Source organism: Strigops habroptila, chromosome 8, assembly GCF_004027225.2.
Source record: "Strigops habroptila isolate Jane chromosome 8, bStrHab1.2.pri, whole genome shotgun sequence".
Classification (NCBI taxonomy): Eukaryota; Metazoa; Chordata; class Aves; order Psittaciformes; family Psittacidae; genus Strigops; species Strigops habroptila.
The window spans coordinates 22,103,464-22,122,015 of record NC_044284.2 but is presented as its reverse complement, the minus strand read 5'-3'; the positions used below and the strand labels follow the sequence as shown (position 1 = coordinate 22,122,015).

The following is an 18,552-nucleotide window of genomic DNA, read 5'->3' as shown; positions in this document are numbered from 1 at the left end:
AAAATTAACCCTATCCCAGCTGAAATCAGGACAACTGGAAACCATGGCTTTTATGTTATCTGGCAATTTGAAGTCTTTCAGATAGCACTAACCTTAAGGGCCTGATCCAATAACTCCCTTGATACATGTTCAGTTTAGGTACAAACACTCCAACAGGCTAGTGTAAAAATACATGCAAAGTGAAAGGATTAAATGATCCACAGTCTTGGGATCCGATTTTTGCATCTCAAGAGCAAACAACTTGAAAAGGACCTTAAAAAAAGATGAAGGCCACATGACTGAAAATGCTGTACTCATGGCTGAATGCATTTACCGAAGGGCTGGAAAGGCATATTGATGTTTCTGAGCACTGTTCCAGGTTGGAGCAGACTGCCGGCCTTAGAGATGGTTGAGTCATGTCCACGCAGAGCTGGCAGAACAAATGATTACACACAAAAAAGGGGACTGAGCTAAAGATAGTCACATATCCCTGTCATAAAACCCAGAGAATGAAATAATCATGGACCTGCAGAGCTTTTATACTGAGACTAGGCTAATACAGTATAATACAGCTCTGGCTACATTGCATGAGAATATTTTGGTAGAAAAGTGAAAAAGCAGCATCTACAAAATAAGGATATATGAAAGAGAAATATGAAAATGACTGGTGTAAAGGATTTTTTTTTAATAAATTTTATCAAATCTATCTGATTAGAAACAACTTAGTAGCTTATCAGAAATGTTTACATAGCCTTTCCAAGCAGAGTAATATTACTGATTTTTTTTACCCCCCCTTTTTTTTTTTTCTCCTGAATCAGGTGTACAAACCCCAGTCTGGGAACCTGAACGCAAGAATAAGTAATAGCAATATTCCCTACTACATGTGAGGAGCATTACAGCTGAGCCACAGTGGGTTCTGCAGCCCTTATTTCAGAAGAATTCTGAATTCTGGCAGGCAGGATGTAAGCACAATATGACGGCCACATTAATAACACTTTCATAGAATCATAGAATGGTTAGGATTGGAAAGGACCTTAAGATCATCTAGTTCCAACCTCCCTGCCATGGACAGGGACGCCTCACACTAGACCATGTCGCCCAAGGCTCTGTTCAACCTGGCCTTAAACACTGCCAGGGATGGAGCATTTACCACTTCTTTGGGCAACCTGTTCCAGTGCCTCACCACCCTCACAGTAAAGAACTTCTTCCTTATACCTAAACTGAACTTAACCCCTGTTTAAGTTTAAACCCATTCCCCCTTGTCCTATTGCTACAGTCCCTGATGAGGAGTCCCTCTCCAGCATCCTTGTAGGCCCCCTTCAGAGATTTCCTGTAAGTGTTTTGCAGAGGTGATAATTTGCTAGGTAGCTGCCTGTCAGAGTCAGATATAAAGGCTATAACATTTTCCTTATTTCTTTATGTATAAAGAATATATAAAAGAACGTTGTTCATGTGTAAATATCACAAAGATAAGAATATCCTTACGTTGGTACAGGGATAGAAGGGAAGGGCACTGGTGTCTACTCCTTTTCTTTGCTATGACAACAGGATGGCTTTTACCTCGCCATTTACTAGGAGCGTCCTGGGGATGTGTGCTCTGTGCCTACCAAATTTCCCTCCTCCTTTAGGTACCCTGGAATAGAGGCTGCCTGCACAGTTTATGTGAGGACACTTTTAGGTTGAGTACTGTGATTCCTACTCTTCTAAACCCTATGAAAGTGGTTTTGGCTACAGCCTTATATACTATGCATATCCTCTTGATGGAGTGAAGAAAGACTAAGGAAGAGGTAAGAACAGAAGATGACAGTGACTCGGGCTCATCAGCATGTGATGCTTAGGCTACCCGCAAGTTTGGTCACCTTCTTAATTCTGCTTGGGATTTTATGAACAGCCATTCACAGTGCCGGAGCAAACCTGTGACTCCTGCTATTTATTCATCATGATATTTCTCCTCATTGTGGAGAAGGTTGGTGCCTTCTTCCAATACATAAAGTGAGTTAGTTTAGTTTTCTTTAAATATGAAGGAATTTCATTCCATCATATTCCCTATCATAGAAGCAATCTGTATGTTGCCTTAAACTGTACACGCCTCGGATTATCTAGAAGTGAAGCAGCTGGATCAACTCTGAAATTACCCTCCCAAAGCCCAGACTACAGGACCAAGATGAAATGCCAATGTCAGGTTTTGCTAACCTGACAAGTGATCAGAATTAGTTCATCTCCATGAGAATTCAGACTACAGAAGCACAAATTGTAGTCTCTGAGAAATTATTTCAAAGATTCAAAGTAGCCATCCTTCTGGCTTCTGTTGAGTGATGTGCTAAAATATAACTAAATTTCCAAATCTTTTGAAAAGAGACCTCTTAAGAATCTCTTGGAAGCTCTCGATTTATTCCAGTCATTCCCTGAACAGCAGATAGGTGAGTTGTTTTGAATGCAGAGTGGATCACGTTTATCAAAACTATGCTGCTATTCAGAGCATGTCTCTTCTGTACCCCTTCCCGTGTAAGCTGAGAACAGTCAACCTCCCAGCCTTAAAAAAAAGCATGCATTTTTTTGCTCACTTGCCTAAGTACAATGAAGGAGCATCCAGACTGAATGCATTTCACTTTTACGGTACACAGTCTGAAACCTAAAACTTTTTCATTGCTTCAGTAACTCCTGGCCATTTTAGTGTTAAAGGTCTGAATCTGTTCCACTCTCGCACCCTGTCAGTTACAGAGTTAAGTGATTTAAGTACACTAGCGCAGGCTAAGAGTTGTGACCCCTGCTCTGCAGAGAAAGTTTTCTAATAGTGATGTGAACGTAACCTCCCTTCATATCCCTTTTTACCAAATAAAACTATGTACACATGCAATGCAAGATGGAGAAGAGGATAAAGGAAAAAAAACCAAACTCAAAGGCAGTGTTTAGTTCCTAAATGTTTATAAGCTTGAAAGCACATTCTCCTACTGATTTGGTCATGAAATTTTCTTGCTTATGTCAGGGACACTGCTCACAACCTCAACTTTCCTGGTAACTGTATTTAACTGTTCATTTAAAGACAGGATTGTTAAGTTTCCATGCCTTGTTTTTATTGGCTGCCACCTCTTTTCCCCTGTAAAAGGTGTTCTTGTCAAGTTAGGTATTGCGAAGCCGTGTGGTATTTCGACCAACCTGTGAGGCGCTAAATTAAGACCTGTGGCTCTTAGCTTTTTCTTACCTTTCCTGTGGTCAGTCTGCCACACAATTCCTGCTGAAAAGCGGAAGTAGGAAGGCTCCGTGCAAGGACACTTCAGCAGCAGCAGCAAAATAATGGCCAGCAAATGTCCTTTCTTTCTCTCTCAAATCCAGTGCCCCAGCAGCGCTGCCAGAAGCTGTTCTTCTGGCTGTTCAGAAGCCAGATTCCTCATTTAGATCATATAGGAAGTAGGAAATAAGACTAATTTAACGGCAGTTTTGTTATAAATCAAACTACATTAAAATTACTAAAAAGACCTACCTGTCAAAATTGGGTTTTGTCAGACAGCAGTTTCTATTTACCTTATACAAGTCAGCTGGAGAGAATGAGATCATTGTGGACAGGCAGAACGGTCATAAAACTCCCAGAGCAGGGGCAGGAAAAGAAACTTCAGCCAAAACCATTCCAGTAACAGAGAATATGAAATCTGATGTCTTCCCGTAGGGGATACTTGTGGGACATGCTTCTCTGCTCCAGTGGCTTCCCAAATTACCACTCCAGGAGTCTCCAGAAAGCTTCTGAAATCATAGAAAAAGTAGGCTTCAGGGTAATTATTGTAAAACACATACTGACCTCCCCTCCTCTATTGGTCATACACGTGACATACTTCAGTCTGTTTAATACCACAGGCTTACTTCAGAGGAACATTTCCTACATTACGATCATATGTTGACATAAACACAAACACTCCCAGACTCCCAGTTTCAGAAAATTTCATAAACACATTTTGCTACAAGTTCCTATTAAGCCCATTTTAAATGTTTAGAATTTTTCTTTCAGGCAGTTTTCTTGAAAAAGAAACTTTTCCATTATGTTCTTTTCTGCATTCCCAAACTATAACAAAAGCAAGACTTTAAATTAGTCATTATGATTAACTGTCCATTTCAACACCTCCCATTTGAGGCTCTGGGAAGTATTTTATAGTTTATTGGGTTATGGGACTGAAATCTTTACAAGATCAACCCTGATCAGCAGGGTTTACAAGATACACTCTGCAGGATTTAATTCTCAGTTTCTTGTGCCTATAAAAATCCCATAAAAATGAATGCAAAGAAAACAAAAATGGAGGTCAGACCTTTGTGTCCACCAGAAGCAACAACTGAGGACTAAAACATCTCTTTTGAAGCCAGGTCATCAGGATTTATTCTCTTATGATGCTTACTGACTTCTGCAGTGCAGGATAGGACCCTGAGGCTAGAGCAATTGTGTCATAAATACCAAAGGATGGACCGCAGACAAAAACTTCGCATGGCTTTTCATGGGCACTCCTGTCTTGCTGCTCCATCTCGGTAAAGAAATGTAACTCTCCTTGTAATTTCAAAGCCTCTCATCCAATCTTTTGAGTAATTATGGGATGACAGCTGATTATACCCTGGAAATGCTTGCTTACACTATTAATCTTTTACTCAGATGTGCTGTTTATAGCTTTAATTGTAAATGAGTGAATGAAACAAAGTAATTTCTGATTGGGTGGTTTGGGAAAGAAACTATGACTTCTATGAAAGAGCTCAACAGCTCTTCTACTCAGCGCGCAATAGTGAAAGGTGCTGAGCATCCACTGAAATCAGCATGGCATCAGCACCCCTGAGGAGTACTCAGCACATCTCGTCAATAGGCTGGATCTCATCCATAATAACAAGACTGGGGCAGCATTTCAAAGAAATGTTGTTATTGAAGTTGAGGATAAATTAAAGGGAAGCAACCAAAGCAAAACTATTTTCAGACAGCAAGAGTAGAATTTCAGTTAACATTTAGCCTGATTCCTTGGAAATAAATTGTCTGTGGAACATTTCTCATTAAGGTTGAAGGACTTAAGAGGCCCTTATTAAGGCTCGCATACACTACTAAGTTTGGCAACGTGCTGCATAGTTTAATGCTGTATTATTGCCAGATGGGCCTTTCCATTCATATTGATGTACTTCAGCACTTTTTTTCTTAATTCTAGTTTAAGTCTAGTGTTTCATTGACTTGCGGTCAAACTGAAACAGCCATGAGAATCTAAATGAAGTATATCTGAAGAACATTTTTTCCTATGACTGAAAAGGGATTTAAAAAATTCTGTTACTTAGGAATATTAATTTTATTAGTATTATTCTATAATAACAAACACCTATTTGTAGCTAGCCCTGGCTCATGTAAAGTACTGATATGTATTGAATTTATAATTCAAAACTAGTATTTTCTTTTTAGAAATTACAAAAGTAAATAAATTAATTGGAAAAATAGGTATGACATACATACCCGAAGGTGTTTTACAAATCTACTGGTGAGCTCAGCTAGCTACTTTGATACAGTAAATTAGATCAATGATGTAACAAAAAAAGTCAAAACTTTCTGTTTAATTCTATATTTTGTTTGCGCTTGACCCAGGCAGCGAAATAAATGGATATGGAATTATCTCTGTAACACAAAGAGGACAAACTTCAGGAAACTAGAAAGATATTTAAGAGGAAAAGCTAGAATAGAACAGGAGAGGAATTTGTTCTTCATAACAAATGGCTAATGACTGCTGCTATTGAAAATACATGGAGAATTACTTTTGCCCAGACAACACAGACTTTTGGCCATTATATGTCAAATTTATTGTCAGAAAAATCTTTATGATCTTTATTGAGGTAAGGGACTTAGGATACTTGCATTATTTTATGTTATTTTATGTCATTTTATGTTATTTTACATCATTTTATTTTATTTTATTTTATTTTATTTTATTTTATTTTATTTTATTTTATTTTATTCTTGGAATACTGCTGCTGGTAAATTGCTGACAAGTCCTTCTGTCCCATGGCTTTCCACAGACCAATCTTGTTATTTTTCTTTTCTTTTGTTTTTATTACTGTATAATTTCAGTATGATCTTTAAGGTCCCTTCCAACCCTAACTATTCTATGATTCTATGATTATAATATTAGGGAAGGAAGTTTTGTGCTGAACACTGCTCCATTTTAGCATCTGTGGAAAAAGTATTTTAGTGGGCCTCCAGATGCAAGGTGAGATGAGTTCAAGGACAGTCACAGCACAGCAGGAGCACAGACTGTGGGTTTTTTTAAAAATACAATGAAATGAAAAGTAGTTAGAGGATGTGAAAAAGCTCTCTTATAAGAAGCTTCTGTAGTTTAGAAGGCAACTTCCTACGACAGGCCTTACCTGCCTCTGGCTGCAGTGATGGGTTGGTGATGCAATGAACTACATCTGTGTCCATTCCATGTGGCACCAGCTATAGGTATTTTGAAATATGAAATTATCGGTAGTTCAGGGAAGATGGATGCTGCCAACCCCATGATGATTTCTTATAGACAATTAGGGAAGAGATGGGGAAAAGGAGGTAGGGATGGCCAGATATAGACAGGGAGAACTGTTCAGACATCTGAGGAAAAGGCACTGAGGGCATGGAGATTACTAACAATTCAGGAAGCTGTTGTCTCCTGCAAAGGTCCTGTAGAATTTTGTCCAAATATCTGCTAGCTGAATTCTAGGTATTATTGCTGATCTGTTGAAAATGCACTGAGTGTGAAAAAAATATTAAAAAATGAATTTCGCAACTGATTGTGAGGTTGTTGTGGTTTAACCCTAGCTGACAACTAAGCATCATACAGCTGCTCATTCATTCTTGCCTACTTTGGGATGGGGGAGACAATCAGTAGGGTAAAAGTTGAGAAAACTTACGGGTTGAGATAAAGACAGTTTAATAGGAAAAGCAGAAGCTTTGCACACAAGCAAAGCAGGAAATTTGCAGAAAAAAAAGGAATTCATTTACCGCTTCCTGTCAGCAAGCAGGTGTTCAGGCACCTCCAGGAGAGGAGGGCTCTATCTCACATAACGGTTACTTGGGAAGACAAATGCCATCACTCCCAACATGTGTGTGTGTTTGTGTCCCCCTTTTCCCACAGCTGTATATGCTGAACGTGATGTCATATGGTATGGGATATCCCTTAGGTCAGTTGGGGTCAGCTGTCCTGGCTGTGTCCCCTCCCAACTTCTTGTGCACCCCTAGCCTACTCATTGGTACAGTGGTATGAGAAGCAGAAGAGGCCTTGGCTCTGTGTACGTACTGCTCAGGAATAGTTAAAACGTCCCTTTATCATCAACACTGTTTCAGCATAAATCCAAAACATATCCGCATACCAGGTACTATGAAGAAAATTAACTCTATCCCAGCCAAAACCAGCACAGAGGTTAGAAATTACTTTTCACGGTGACTTTCTGAAGTGATGTCTGCTTCCAGTTGCTCCCTTTTTCGTTTTGCTCACTATTGCTGGATTTTCAGCACAAGAAAACTCCTTGGGCTCCCATGTTCAAAGCCCCATAGCTAGCAGTAATGAATTCGCTTCCCTCCTCCATGCCTACTTAACCAAAGTGATTTATCTTTCATGGAGAAATTGCCTTGTTGCAAAGGAAAAGGAAAAAAGGTTGATAACGTCAAAAGTCAAAGGAGCAAACAGTGATAATAGCAAGAACGTAAGACTGTTTTTTGCGACATTTGTAGGAATTGTTTCTGGAGGTGACCTCTGTAGCATATGAGCATACTTGCATATTACATTACACACTAAGTTATTCTTTAAAATTGTTTTGATTTGAGGGTCTGTTCCTACTTAGCAGTTCAGAGATTTAAGTATTCAGTACTCTAGAACAGTTTTAAGTACTGAAGCAGCCTGCGACAGCATCAGGAGTGCTGAAGACTCTGCTAACCACCAGTTGCCAGTTCAGGCCCTGAAGTTGGTATTTCTGGACAAAAGTAGCATTTCTAACCCAAGTGCCTGTGGAGCCAGGGCGAGACAGAGCCCTTGGGCACTGCACAGCTGGCATTTCTCCGCTCTGAAGTTTCACAAGCATTTTCCCTTCCATCGGCCAATGTTCGACTCAAGCCTCTGGGGATAGGAGATGTTTTGGCCACATCTGTCACTTTGAAAGCAGTGTTTTGGGTAACTTTCAGCTCTGCTTTCTCTCTGGGAGCAAAGCCTGCATTTTCTAAGAAGAGTTGAAGATGAAGTTAGCCTTCAAGAGATCAAGAAAAATGACAAAATGTAAAAATTTCTAGTCAAAGTCTGGGCTTGCACTTACAGGTACGAGCCGCACTTACATCACGGTTCTCTCAACATTTTCCTCTCTCCCATTTTCCTCATACATTAGAAATCTGTCTTTGCCAGTTATTTCCTTTTCTTTCATTATTGCATATTTACAGCCCTCTTTCACTAACACTCTTCATTCTTCCCTGCTGTTTACATGTACTTTTTGATAACAAAATGCCTCTTAGGATTTCTCTTAGATGCTCCCTCCTCTTTATGCTTGTTGGTTTCCAACTAACAGGGCTGTTTCAGGACCTCTGTATTAGTGTCTGGTGAAACTCGCTGCTTATGACAGAGCTGAGGTGCTGGGCTGTGATTTCTCAGGGCCTTGTGTATGTGCGTGATACTCAGCTGATTTTACTCTAAATTTGCAGGGCTGAAGCTTCATCTGCTTCCTGTCCTGTCCGTGGGAGCCATGACATCATCAGCATGGCATTCTGAAATGGTGCCAAACGGTCCTGTCTTTTTCCCCTCAGACTTTATTGAAGAAATCTGTCATTTCTTTCATAGTTGATGGTATTGTGTTCTGCATGTCTCTTGTGATTCAATTCCTCCTTGGTAAGTTTTTATTTTTTCACTTTGTTTATATCTTCAAGTGTTACTGTTAAGCTGTTCTGGATCTGAGGTGATGTTTATTCTGTTGCAGACCTCTTTTGAAATGCTTGTTTACCTCTTTGCTAACTGGAAACTACAGCTGTGATACAGTAACTGTTTTTTCCATCTTCATTTTTCATAGGCCCCATTTCTTAAACTTGTTAAAAAAAAAAAAAAAAACCACCACCAAAAAACCTGTCCAGTCATGGCATTGCTTGCTTTCAGCTAATGCAGTCTATGTACCTATATAAGTTGATCAGCAGCAGTAGTGCTGGATCTTGGAAGAGTGAGCAGAGGCCGTTCATGGATGTGTGCATAAATGCAGTCATACTGTCTATGTTCAAAAGATATTTCTTCTCTGGTGAATCTCAGCACACCTGACAGAGGGGGCAGGAGACAGCAGGTCATGTGTAACTGTGCAAGAACTGGAGGGTCTTTTCTTTTTCTCCTATAGTCAGCAACTGCAGCTTCACCATTGCATTAATACATTTTCAGTATTTCCCAACTGCTGCTTTCACAGTCCTTCTCGGTTATAGGAGCTCCTTAGGACCGAGGACCCAGTTCTTTTCTTTGGTTTGCTTTACCTTCATCCCTGCTGAGTGTGCTGCCTGGTCCAGAAAGAATGAGCTTTCTCAATTAACCGTAAAAGCATCTGGGCACATAATGCAGGCTCTGATTTCTTCTCTGGGTTCCAAACAAAAGCATGCAGTTCTTCTGGTTGCAGTAGCCAAGGTCAAGTTTTCCCTTCTTTCCCCCTTTTTTCTTTCCTCTGTGGCTCAAAAAAAGCACATCTGTTAGGCCCATAGAGACATTTAGGATAAAAAATGAGGTGTCTATTTGACGATTGTATAGCTGGATCTCAAATACATGAATCCTGCTTTCAGCACAGATTTTTGTTTTGGATTATGCCTTTGGTCCTCAAATAACATTTCCAAGGTGTAAATCCACACTGATTCCAATAAGCTGCCATCTGCTTTTATAATTTTATTTGACTTTTAAGCATCTAAGCTATTGTTTACGGTATTTTTTTATTTTGAATATACCTTGTATTGCAATAAGAGTGGATGTGGGCCAGTACACCTCCTTCATCATCAGTATTTTAGGGCTTGTCTTCAGTAATTTGGTGATTCACTGGGTGTTTCTTTAACGATAAAAGTGTAACAGCTTTGTGTGTTGAGATTAGGCAAATGAACTGTTTCTTTGATGGAAATCTGAATGCTATAATGAGGAGTGTTTAACAGGGAAGTCGTCCACAAGCACTGTGGATATGCAGCACAGTCCCGACACCGACAGTGCTACTCCCATATGCGGAAGGGTCAGACCGTTTTTGCTGGCCCACAGAATCATAGAATGGAGTAATGGCTTCAGCTGCCCACGGTCTCCCGAACAACATTTAAGTTTTCAGGAATACGTTTATCAAGACATAATGGCGGGCAACGGAACCACTGACGAAACGTCTGCAGGGGGAGGCGAGTATCATTCCCCACATGGCGACCACCTCGGGAGCCCTTCCAGGAGCGGGTCGGAAAGGCCACCTCGGCCCCTCGCCCTGGCAGGTACCGAAAGCGGAAGCACCGCGCTGGGCCGCGCCAGACCCGACCCACGCCAACGGCCGGGCGTTAGCCCGCTCCGCTCTATCCCCGCGGCGGCGGGGGGCCGCGTACAGCGCCCCACCCCTACGGCACCGGCCCTGGCGCCGGAGACCGGGGCGGGGTTTGGCCACTGGTCCCTCTCCCGGCGGCGGCGGCGGCGGCGGCGGCGGCAGCAGCAGCAGCAGCAGCAGCAGCAGCAGCAGCAGCAGCAGCAGCAGCGTGCACCGGGAGCGGCGCCACAAGCGGCTCCTGTTGCGCCGCCGGGTGCCGTCGCTGCCCGGGTCCTCCCACCGCCATATAAAGCCTGGGGCGGGCGGCAGCGCCCTTCGCTCCTGCCCGCCGCGGAGGAGGAGCGGCAGCAGGATTGCGGCTGCTGCCCAGGCACCGAGTTTTCCCCCTCGGTTTCCATCTCCCGCCTCCTTTCCCCCCCCGCTCTCGAGGGGTGGTGGCGCGGGGAGCGGCGGCAGGCCGGCGGGTGCGGAGGGGGAAGATGGCGTGGAGCGGCGCCCGGTCGCCGCGCCTCCTCCTGCCGCTGCTGCTGGCCCTTGCGCTGCTGGTGGCGGCGGAGCGGCGCCCCGGGCCGGGCCCCGGCCCCGCAGGTGAGGCGCGATGCTGGGGTCGGGGGTGCGGTGGTGGAGTACCGCGGCGCGGTCCCCCGCGGACCGGCCGCCTGTGGGAGGTGCGTTCGGGCGCAGTGAGGGTGGTGGTGGCGGCGGCGGGGATGAGCTGCCGGCCGGGCGGTGCCGGCGGCTTTGTGCCCCCCGGCTCCATAACATCCGCCAGGAAGGGAGAACCCTCCCGTCTTGGGTGCGGTGGCTGGGAGCCGCCGGTTTCCCAGTTACTTATTTTTAACCCCAACTGGCTCCTCCGCCCCGCACTTTAAAATGCCGCGCCGGAGCGGGCCCGGCGGTGCGGGAAGGAGCTGCGGCGCCGGCGAGAGCAGGGCTCCCCGGCGGCTGTCGGGAGGAACCGGTTTGCTGAAGGTGATTTAACTGCCGAGGTGGGTCATAGATGCATAATCCCCCTTGGGGAAGAAAAAAAGTAAAATTCTTTAATGGGAAGCGAGTGTCCATGACTTTCTCCCTTCTTCCCCCTCCTGCTCCCCTCCCTCCCCCTTTTCTTCCCTTTCCCTGGGACAAGGTGTTGATGAACATGTTTTTCCAAGGCTGGGAAAAGCATAACGTCAGCCGCTTCTCTGAACTGTAGCAAACGCTGATGAAGTTTCCCACTTCATGCAAAAGTCAGCTGGAGGCTTCAGTGCCCCTTCGAGGGCTTGTCCCGTAGAGGCTTGTTGTATTTTGTAGTCACTTGAACTTCAAGGATTCAGAAGAGAGAAGGAAATTTTATCTTCAGCATGTAAAATAAAAGAATGTATACAGGAAATTCCCTCAGAGAGAGGTGTCCAAGAACATGTATGTCCAACTATATGCCAAAACATATTTCTTGCTCTAGTGCTGTTTTAGAATCTGTACTTCTGATCGCTGTTGTAATCATACAAAGGTATTTCATCCTTCTAGATTATTACCACATGAAATCCAAAATAGTTTAATTTCTTGGCTTGTTTACTCAAGAGTGTAATCAAGTTATTTTTAATATCTAGATTAATTTTCTTCTGGTGTGCAAGAGGAAGGAACTTTTTTTTTGAGAAGCAAGTTCTCATTTTGATAGGAAAAGTGCTGACTTGGTTGATAACTAGTGTAAAAAAAGAAAAAAAAAAAAAATAAAAATGGTGTTGACGAAGACCAGACTCCACTCAATGAATTTCTTATTCCCAGTTTTCTGAATGTTCTGCTGCTTTTAGCCATTCAGAGGATTTCTCTGAAGGTTGAGGTATGTGCTGTAGTTCGTGGTCTGTTAGGGGAGTGTGAGCATTACTAATCAGTCTTTACTGTCCCTTGGTGGTGCAGCCTGGTGAGATGGTTTTGGGTAAATAGTTGAGCTCCTGTCATCAGGGCAGTGGTATTGCAAGTCAAGCTCCTTTGGAAATTGGTTATTGCAATCACAGTTAAAATTTCTCAAACATATCTATTCAAATAATGCATCCTTTTCAACTGCGTACTCGAAATCTGGGATCTCAAGCTGATACAACTAATAGCTAGCATGGTAAGGATTTTTCTTTAATCCTGCTGGTGTTCAAAGGTGTGAAAAGTAGAGTGTGTCGTCCAGACAGCACTGCATGATTCAGCAAACCCAAAATAGACTGTTACATCTGTATAAATAATAAATATGATGCTATACAAATTATGGTGCTAGGAAGCACTGGTACATTTATATATAGATGTTCACACAGGAAGATCTTAAATCTTCTTAATTTAAACATGAGAAGCCTGAATTGTAGAAGGCTCTGAGTTGAAACCACTCCTTGAGTAGTTTCATGACCCCAGACACTGCCTGCTGTGTTACTTGTTTTTATTCCAGTTTTAACCCTTAAATGTTTTCCCTGAGTCAGTGCTGTACTAATTGAAGGGCAGAACTTAATTTTCTTCCAGTTCTAGAAATCTGGGTTTTAATTTCTAGTCTCTTGATACTTTGTACAACTTGGTGTAAAGCAGCAGGCAAAGGCATAATTTACATGACAGGTTTTAAAGCGGTCCATTAATGTTACTGCTTGCTTCAGAAATAAGTTGTAACAAGAGTATCTGAAACCAACTGCCAAGCTGCATCTGTATTTTTTAATAAGGCTTTGCTGCTTAACATAGAAAGGCTTGGAAAAGTTAGAGCAAGAGAATGGGCTGTCGCTCAGCAGTGGTTACTTGGGACAGTGAGCAGTCAGAGTGGCCCTGTGGCAAACTATTTGCCAAAATCCCTCCTGTGCTCCTTTTCTACAGGTTTATGTTTCAAGCAGTCACAGAGAAGAGCATCATTGAGCTCCGAAACAGTGGCTCCTGTATGGTGGAGACACAAAAGCTTCTGTGTTAAAAGAACAGCGTTAAAATCTTTCCGTTGCATCGTACTTGCTGCATGCATGTTACTTATCATGTAATGCAATCCAGGATGTGCGAGAGAGCGAGTGGAAAAGACATTTGTCATTGTGCTAGAAGCAGACACTGCTCTTGGCAACAGATGCAAATGATGTTCCCACCTAAAATGTTTTATTAATCAGCTGTTGGCATGGGAAATGGCTTCACTGCCTTTGAGTCTGTTCCCTAGAGCGGCTGTGGGGACTGGGCCAGCTGGAGCGTGGCTCCACTGAGGCGTTGGGGCCGCAGGTTGTAACGGTGGCAAACTGGCAGGTTTTGAGGTGGGCCCTGTGGTTCATTCCTGTCTTTATGTGCTTCCAAAATGTGAGGGTGGGAAGGATGGGTTGGGAGAGGGTTTGTCACGGAGCAGGGCCAGGCAGCATGGGTGGCTGTCTAGAGGCAGCCTGGCAGGCAGTGGGAGCAGCAGGCTTTCCACCACCCTGGTATCTGTCCGATGCTGGTCACAAGTGCTTTAGGAAGTAATTGCTGACCGGTCTAGCTGTGCAAGGACCTGGAGATATGGCACGTACTATTGCCATTTCTTGTTGACTTCTTTGGACCCAGCTAAAATGATTGCTGTGAGTGACAGTGATTGATAGTCCTCTCCTTTTGAGGCACCTGTGAGCAAAGAAGGGAATTTGGTCATTCAGCCATCTCGACATACTTATTAGAAGTACTGAAAGACTTGGTCTGCTTTGTGGAGGAGAGGCCATAAGTACAGCACTGTATGCCTGCCTCCATCTCTCTGCCCAATTTTCATGCTTGTCCTCTGATGCAACTTTTGTCCCGTCTTGTCACTGCAGTATCTAAAGCTGCTACATAAACCTGTGTTGGGGAAAAACCTCCTCTAGATCACTTGGGAGTTTTGTGCCCTTTATGTGAGGACTGTACAAAATAGCTGTCACCTGCCCTTACAGGTGAAGAGTAAAGGCAGAGTGATGTACCCAGGACCCAATGCAGCAGGAGACAGCACTTGGGCTACCCGTGTCTTGATGCATCATCACCCTGATTCCGTGGGGGCTCTTTCGAAATGCATGTGGCATCAGTGTGCACCCCTTCAGAGGGTATCACGCATGTGGATACCTTTAGGCTCCACCTTTGAAATAAATGGCAAATAATAAACCTGTGTGTGGTGGGCTATGTGTATGTTTGGAAATTTGTTAAAAGTAATCAAATGTGGCTGTGGAGGTGCAAAACAGCAGAGTCAGTCTTCCATAATTTTCCCTTTGAACATAGTCATCCTTGAAGACATCTAGAGTTGGCAGTCTGAGTTCTTCATAGCATCTGGTTTAGGGGCAGAATAATTAGTCTGTCGAGGTAGACCACAGTGGTGAATGTGACATTGCTTCTCTCTGCGATAATGCGGTGGGGTTGGATAAGATCACTGCAACTTTGACCCTACAATGTATTTCTAATTAAAACAAGAAAAGGTAAACCAGTTGTGACCTTTAGCATCAGTAGTTGATGCTGTAAATTGCAGTGTAAAGGTACAGTGGAATGACCACCATGGTTATCTGAGGCAGGGAAGTATTGTTTGAAACACGTTCCTGATCTAAACCAACAGATTATTTCTCAAAGTTTTATCAATGTTGGTGCCGTATTCTGGAAAGTCATGGTTTATGTGCAAGTTCTTGGCTTTTTCCCTCACTGTTGCTTACTTAAGCAAAAGTGACTTAGTCTCTTCATGGACAAGTGTTTTGTTTGTTGAATTAATGCTATTACGTTGTGTAATCAAAACCAGTATCTTTCCATTTGTGTAGAGCTGCTAGTCCGAAATACAAATTTCTTGACACATTGCTCAAGTGAATTCCCTTGTCATGAAGAGTAAGTATGGTTGCAATAAAGGCACTTTTGTTTTCATTTATGATGTCAGTTTTTCTTAGTTTTTGAAGGACCACTTGCAAGGCAGAGAGGTTTGAAAGTGAACAGTATTTTTGTTCCCTCTTAATTTGTATATAGAGGGTGTTTCTTTCCAGCACAAAACACAACTTGACCAAAGAAATCAGTATCAGGAATGTGTCTGTATGTGTGGGAATGTTGTAGCTCTAGAGAATAAATGACAGTTAATCATCAAGGAGTACGTGCTTGCAAGCACAGCCTGATTCCACAAGTGGCTTTAGGTGATTTAATGGAACTGCTTCTGGAGTATTTCCTCAAGGTAGATTCATCCCACATATCTTCTTTTTTTATTTTTTTTTCATCAAGAGCTAGAATTTAATTTACAATTTGTAGAAGGAAAAACAAACAAATGAAAAACAAAGAAATTACAAGTCCTGTAAAGAAACAGTAAGTCTTTTATTTGATGATCAGCGTCTTCATGTTCTCAGTGTGTGTGCATGCCTGTGTGCCTTTTTTTAATGTAATATTTTAATGGTAACGGTACCAGCTCAGCACTGAGACTGCAGAAGCTTAGGTGCCTACTAATTATTGAAATATTGAGGTTATTGACAAATTGTACAGTTGGCATATTTGATTATTTCATTCTTCTTCAGCTTGAACCAAAATTAAAGATATTGTGGATTACTATATAATTTCTTTTAAAACACGTGACTATTTTTGTAATGGAGTACTAAGTAATTACAGACCGATTTCCTTAATAGTTTAAGGCTAAACAGTACAACTCTTCCTTGTCTTAAAACATTCCATTCGAATTTATAGGTCAGTTCTGAAAAAGCTCTCTTTATTTTAGTTGTTGACTCACCAGCTTTTTGGTCTGCCTGTTGAAGGTATTCCAGGGTTTCTTCTTAGGCAAGTGGCAAATCTATTGATCCACCGTGGATTTCCTTGGAAAATAGACACAGGAGGAAAAAAAAAAAAAAAAGCAAGGGTGTGGGGATTCCTTTTTGATGATAGTACTGATTCTTGCAGTGTAACTGCAAGCATGTTTTTTAAAGCTGGCATAGACAGTATTTGTAATTAAGGCAAACTGTAAGGGAAAAAGCAGAAAAATGTGAAACAAAAATAGGTTTGGCATTTAAGTGCCATTACTCTGACAATTAATTATGTAACTGTGGGTTTAAGTGTTAATGTACTGAATGAGCCCATTAGGGGTTCTCGCTGAAATCATCTGTGCAGAAAATAATCAGTATCTGATAGAATTGCCTTTTTTTTTTTTTTTTTTAATTAGTTTTGTAGTTCACATGAAACTAATACAGCAATATGTTGCCTTAGGCTATTCTGTAAGCGGTTTACCAATTCTATTTTACATCACTGTAAAGCAATTGTACACATGTTAGATCAGAACCAGGCCTACAAACTTAAGCAACTGAAGTTGCTGGGTCAAGTGTTTGATGTTAAAAGCATCTTTAAATATGCATCGTACTTGCCATGTCATGGCGTCTCGTGTCACAAGCAGGCCAGAAATTTTTGGTGCTATTTCATGATCTGAAGGACTGAGTAGTTCAAGTCAGGGTGCTACATGTATTTCAAGTGTGGAGTTTAAGTTGCTTGTTAACACAGAAGAGGGATCTTTGAAAAACATGTTTTTTATCTTTTCCAGGGTTGCGTGTTCTGTGTTTCTGTTTGGAGAATTTTACATGACCAGTATCTGGACATAGGGCCAGATGTGGAGCTGCAGGGCAGCTTTTTCAAATGAACTGACTAATCGGGGTGGTAGCATCTGCTGACAGCAGGAACCATGGTGCAGGCATGGACAGTTACACATCTTCAGGATGGCTCCACTTCCCAGTTCCAGCTCCAATTTCTCTCTTTTTTTTTGAAAGCAAAGACTAGTCTAAGGAAAAACTGTTATTGCAGCTCTTACCTGCTGAATTTCACTGATGAATTGATTAGCTGTCAGAATGGACTTTGACAATGCCTAGTGCTGTGTCTGACTGCTTCGCTTTAAGCAGCTGGAGTTGCTAAACAGCAGCTTAAGAAGCAGCATGCTTTTCTCTAGATATGTGTTTGGGAGAGACAGAGAGGGCAAGGCTGTAAAAAGGCAGAAGCTGAGTAAACTTTCTCACTTAAACAGCTGATGTTAATTGTGTCCTGCTCTCAGCTGCACAGCCCCAGTGACAGTTTATAGCAGGGCCATCCAATAGGCGTGTTCAAGCAAGACCCAGCCTGTACCATGACTCCATCCACTACCACTCTCAAGATTTTTGTGGTTTGATTGCGATCTGTATACTAATAAACAGCTGTAACCTGATCTGTTCCCTGCTTGTCAGGAAGTTAGGCAGCTCTTGTTCGAGGAGTTGCTTCATGCATGGCAATGTCATTTACAAACAGCTGACTTCAATTTTTTTTTTTTTTTTTTTTTATCTGGGAACTAAGGAAAGTGTCTTATCTTTGCTTTACTACAGAGCGACTGATTCAGTAAACAGGGTCTGACTACTGCTGCTTGTATCTGGTTTTGTTCAGCTATCAAAAGGAGGAAGTTTTGCATTAGAATGGATGCAGGCCTGAGCACTGCTCAGTGCTTCACCAAGGACTGACATGGGTGATTGATGAGTGCACATACTGGTCTTAATGAGCTCTTGTTGACTGTATATTCAATAGTACTAAATGAAAAGAAAGTAAATTGAGAGCTGAGACAGAATCAGCTTTCAAATGTTTTCTGAAATCAGTTGTGTATTAATGTTGGAAGTAACATCTTTGAAAGCATGTGAATATATATACAGAAATACAGTTACAGAGATACAGTATGTGGGTGGCTATTTATTTTTTTAGAACTAGCTTTGTTCAACAGTTGATCATTTCCATGTAAACATTTTAGATACTGTATGTGTGATATCAGAAATGATGAGATAAAAGGCAGAAAGCAGCAGCTCAACAGGCTTATCGTTTGAGTCAGTACGTACGGAAGAAGGAAATGCCTGTTTTCGTCCCCGTGGGCTGTGAATTAAAGCATGAGAGATTTTTTTGTATGAGAAATCTTTGGTATCTTCCTAACAAACTTTAGATTCTGAAATGCACTGTTTCTACAGCACTGTTCACTTCTTCATGATTTAGATTGCAGATGGCGTTTAACAATAATGGAACTCTTGAGTGATAAGTCTCTTTGAAAGTCTTGGGAAAACTTTAGTTTGGATTCAGTTAGTAGAAAGGGGTGGGAAGCTGGGGGGGAGGGGAGAGGATACTTAGCATCCTGTCCAGTGTCTGTGTGTTAGCAAGTGCTAATATAGTGTAAATTTGTATATT

General features: G+C 42.2%; 1 protein-coding gene across 1 annotated transcript in view; it reads left to right on the top strand.

Moving 5' to 3' along the window:
* Positions 1-10,605: 10,605 nt before the first annotated feature.
* The window catches only part of PLOD2 (procollagen-lysine,2-oxoglutarate 5-dioxygenase 2), a 59,566-nt gene continuing 51,619 nt past the window's right edge, over positions 10,606-18,552 (top strand). Inside the window, 1 exon segment of the mRNA XM_030494975.1 lies at positions 10,606-11,049. Within this exon segment, the coding sequence (XP_030350835.1) occupies positions 10,941-11,049 (109 nt within the window). The 5' untranslated portion in view covers positions 10,606-10,940.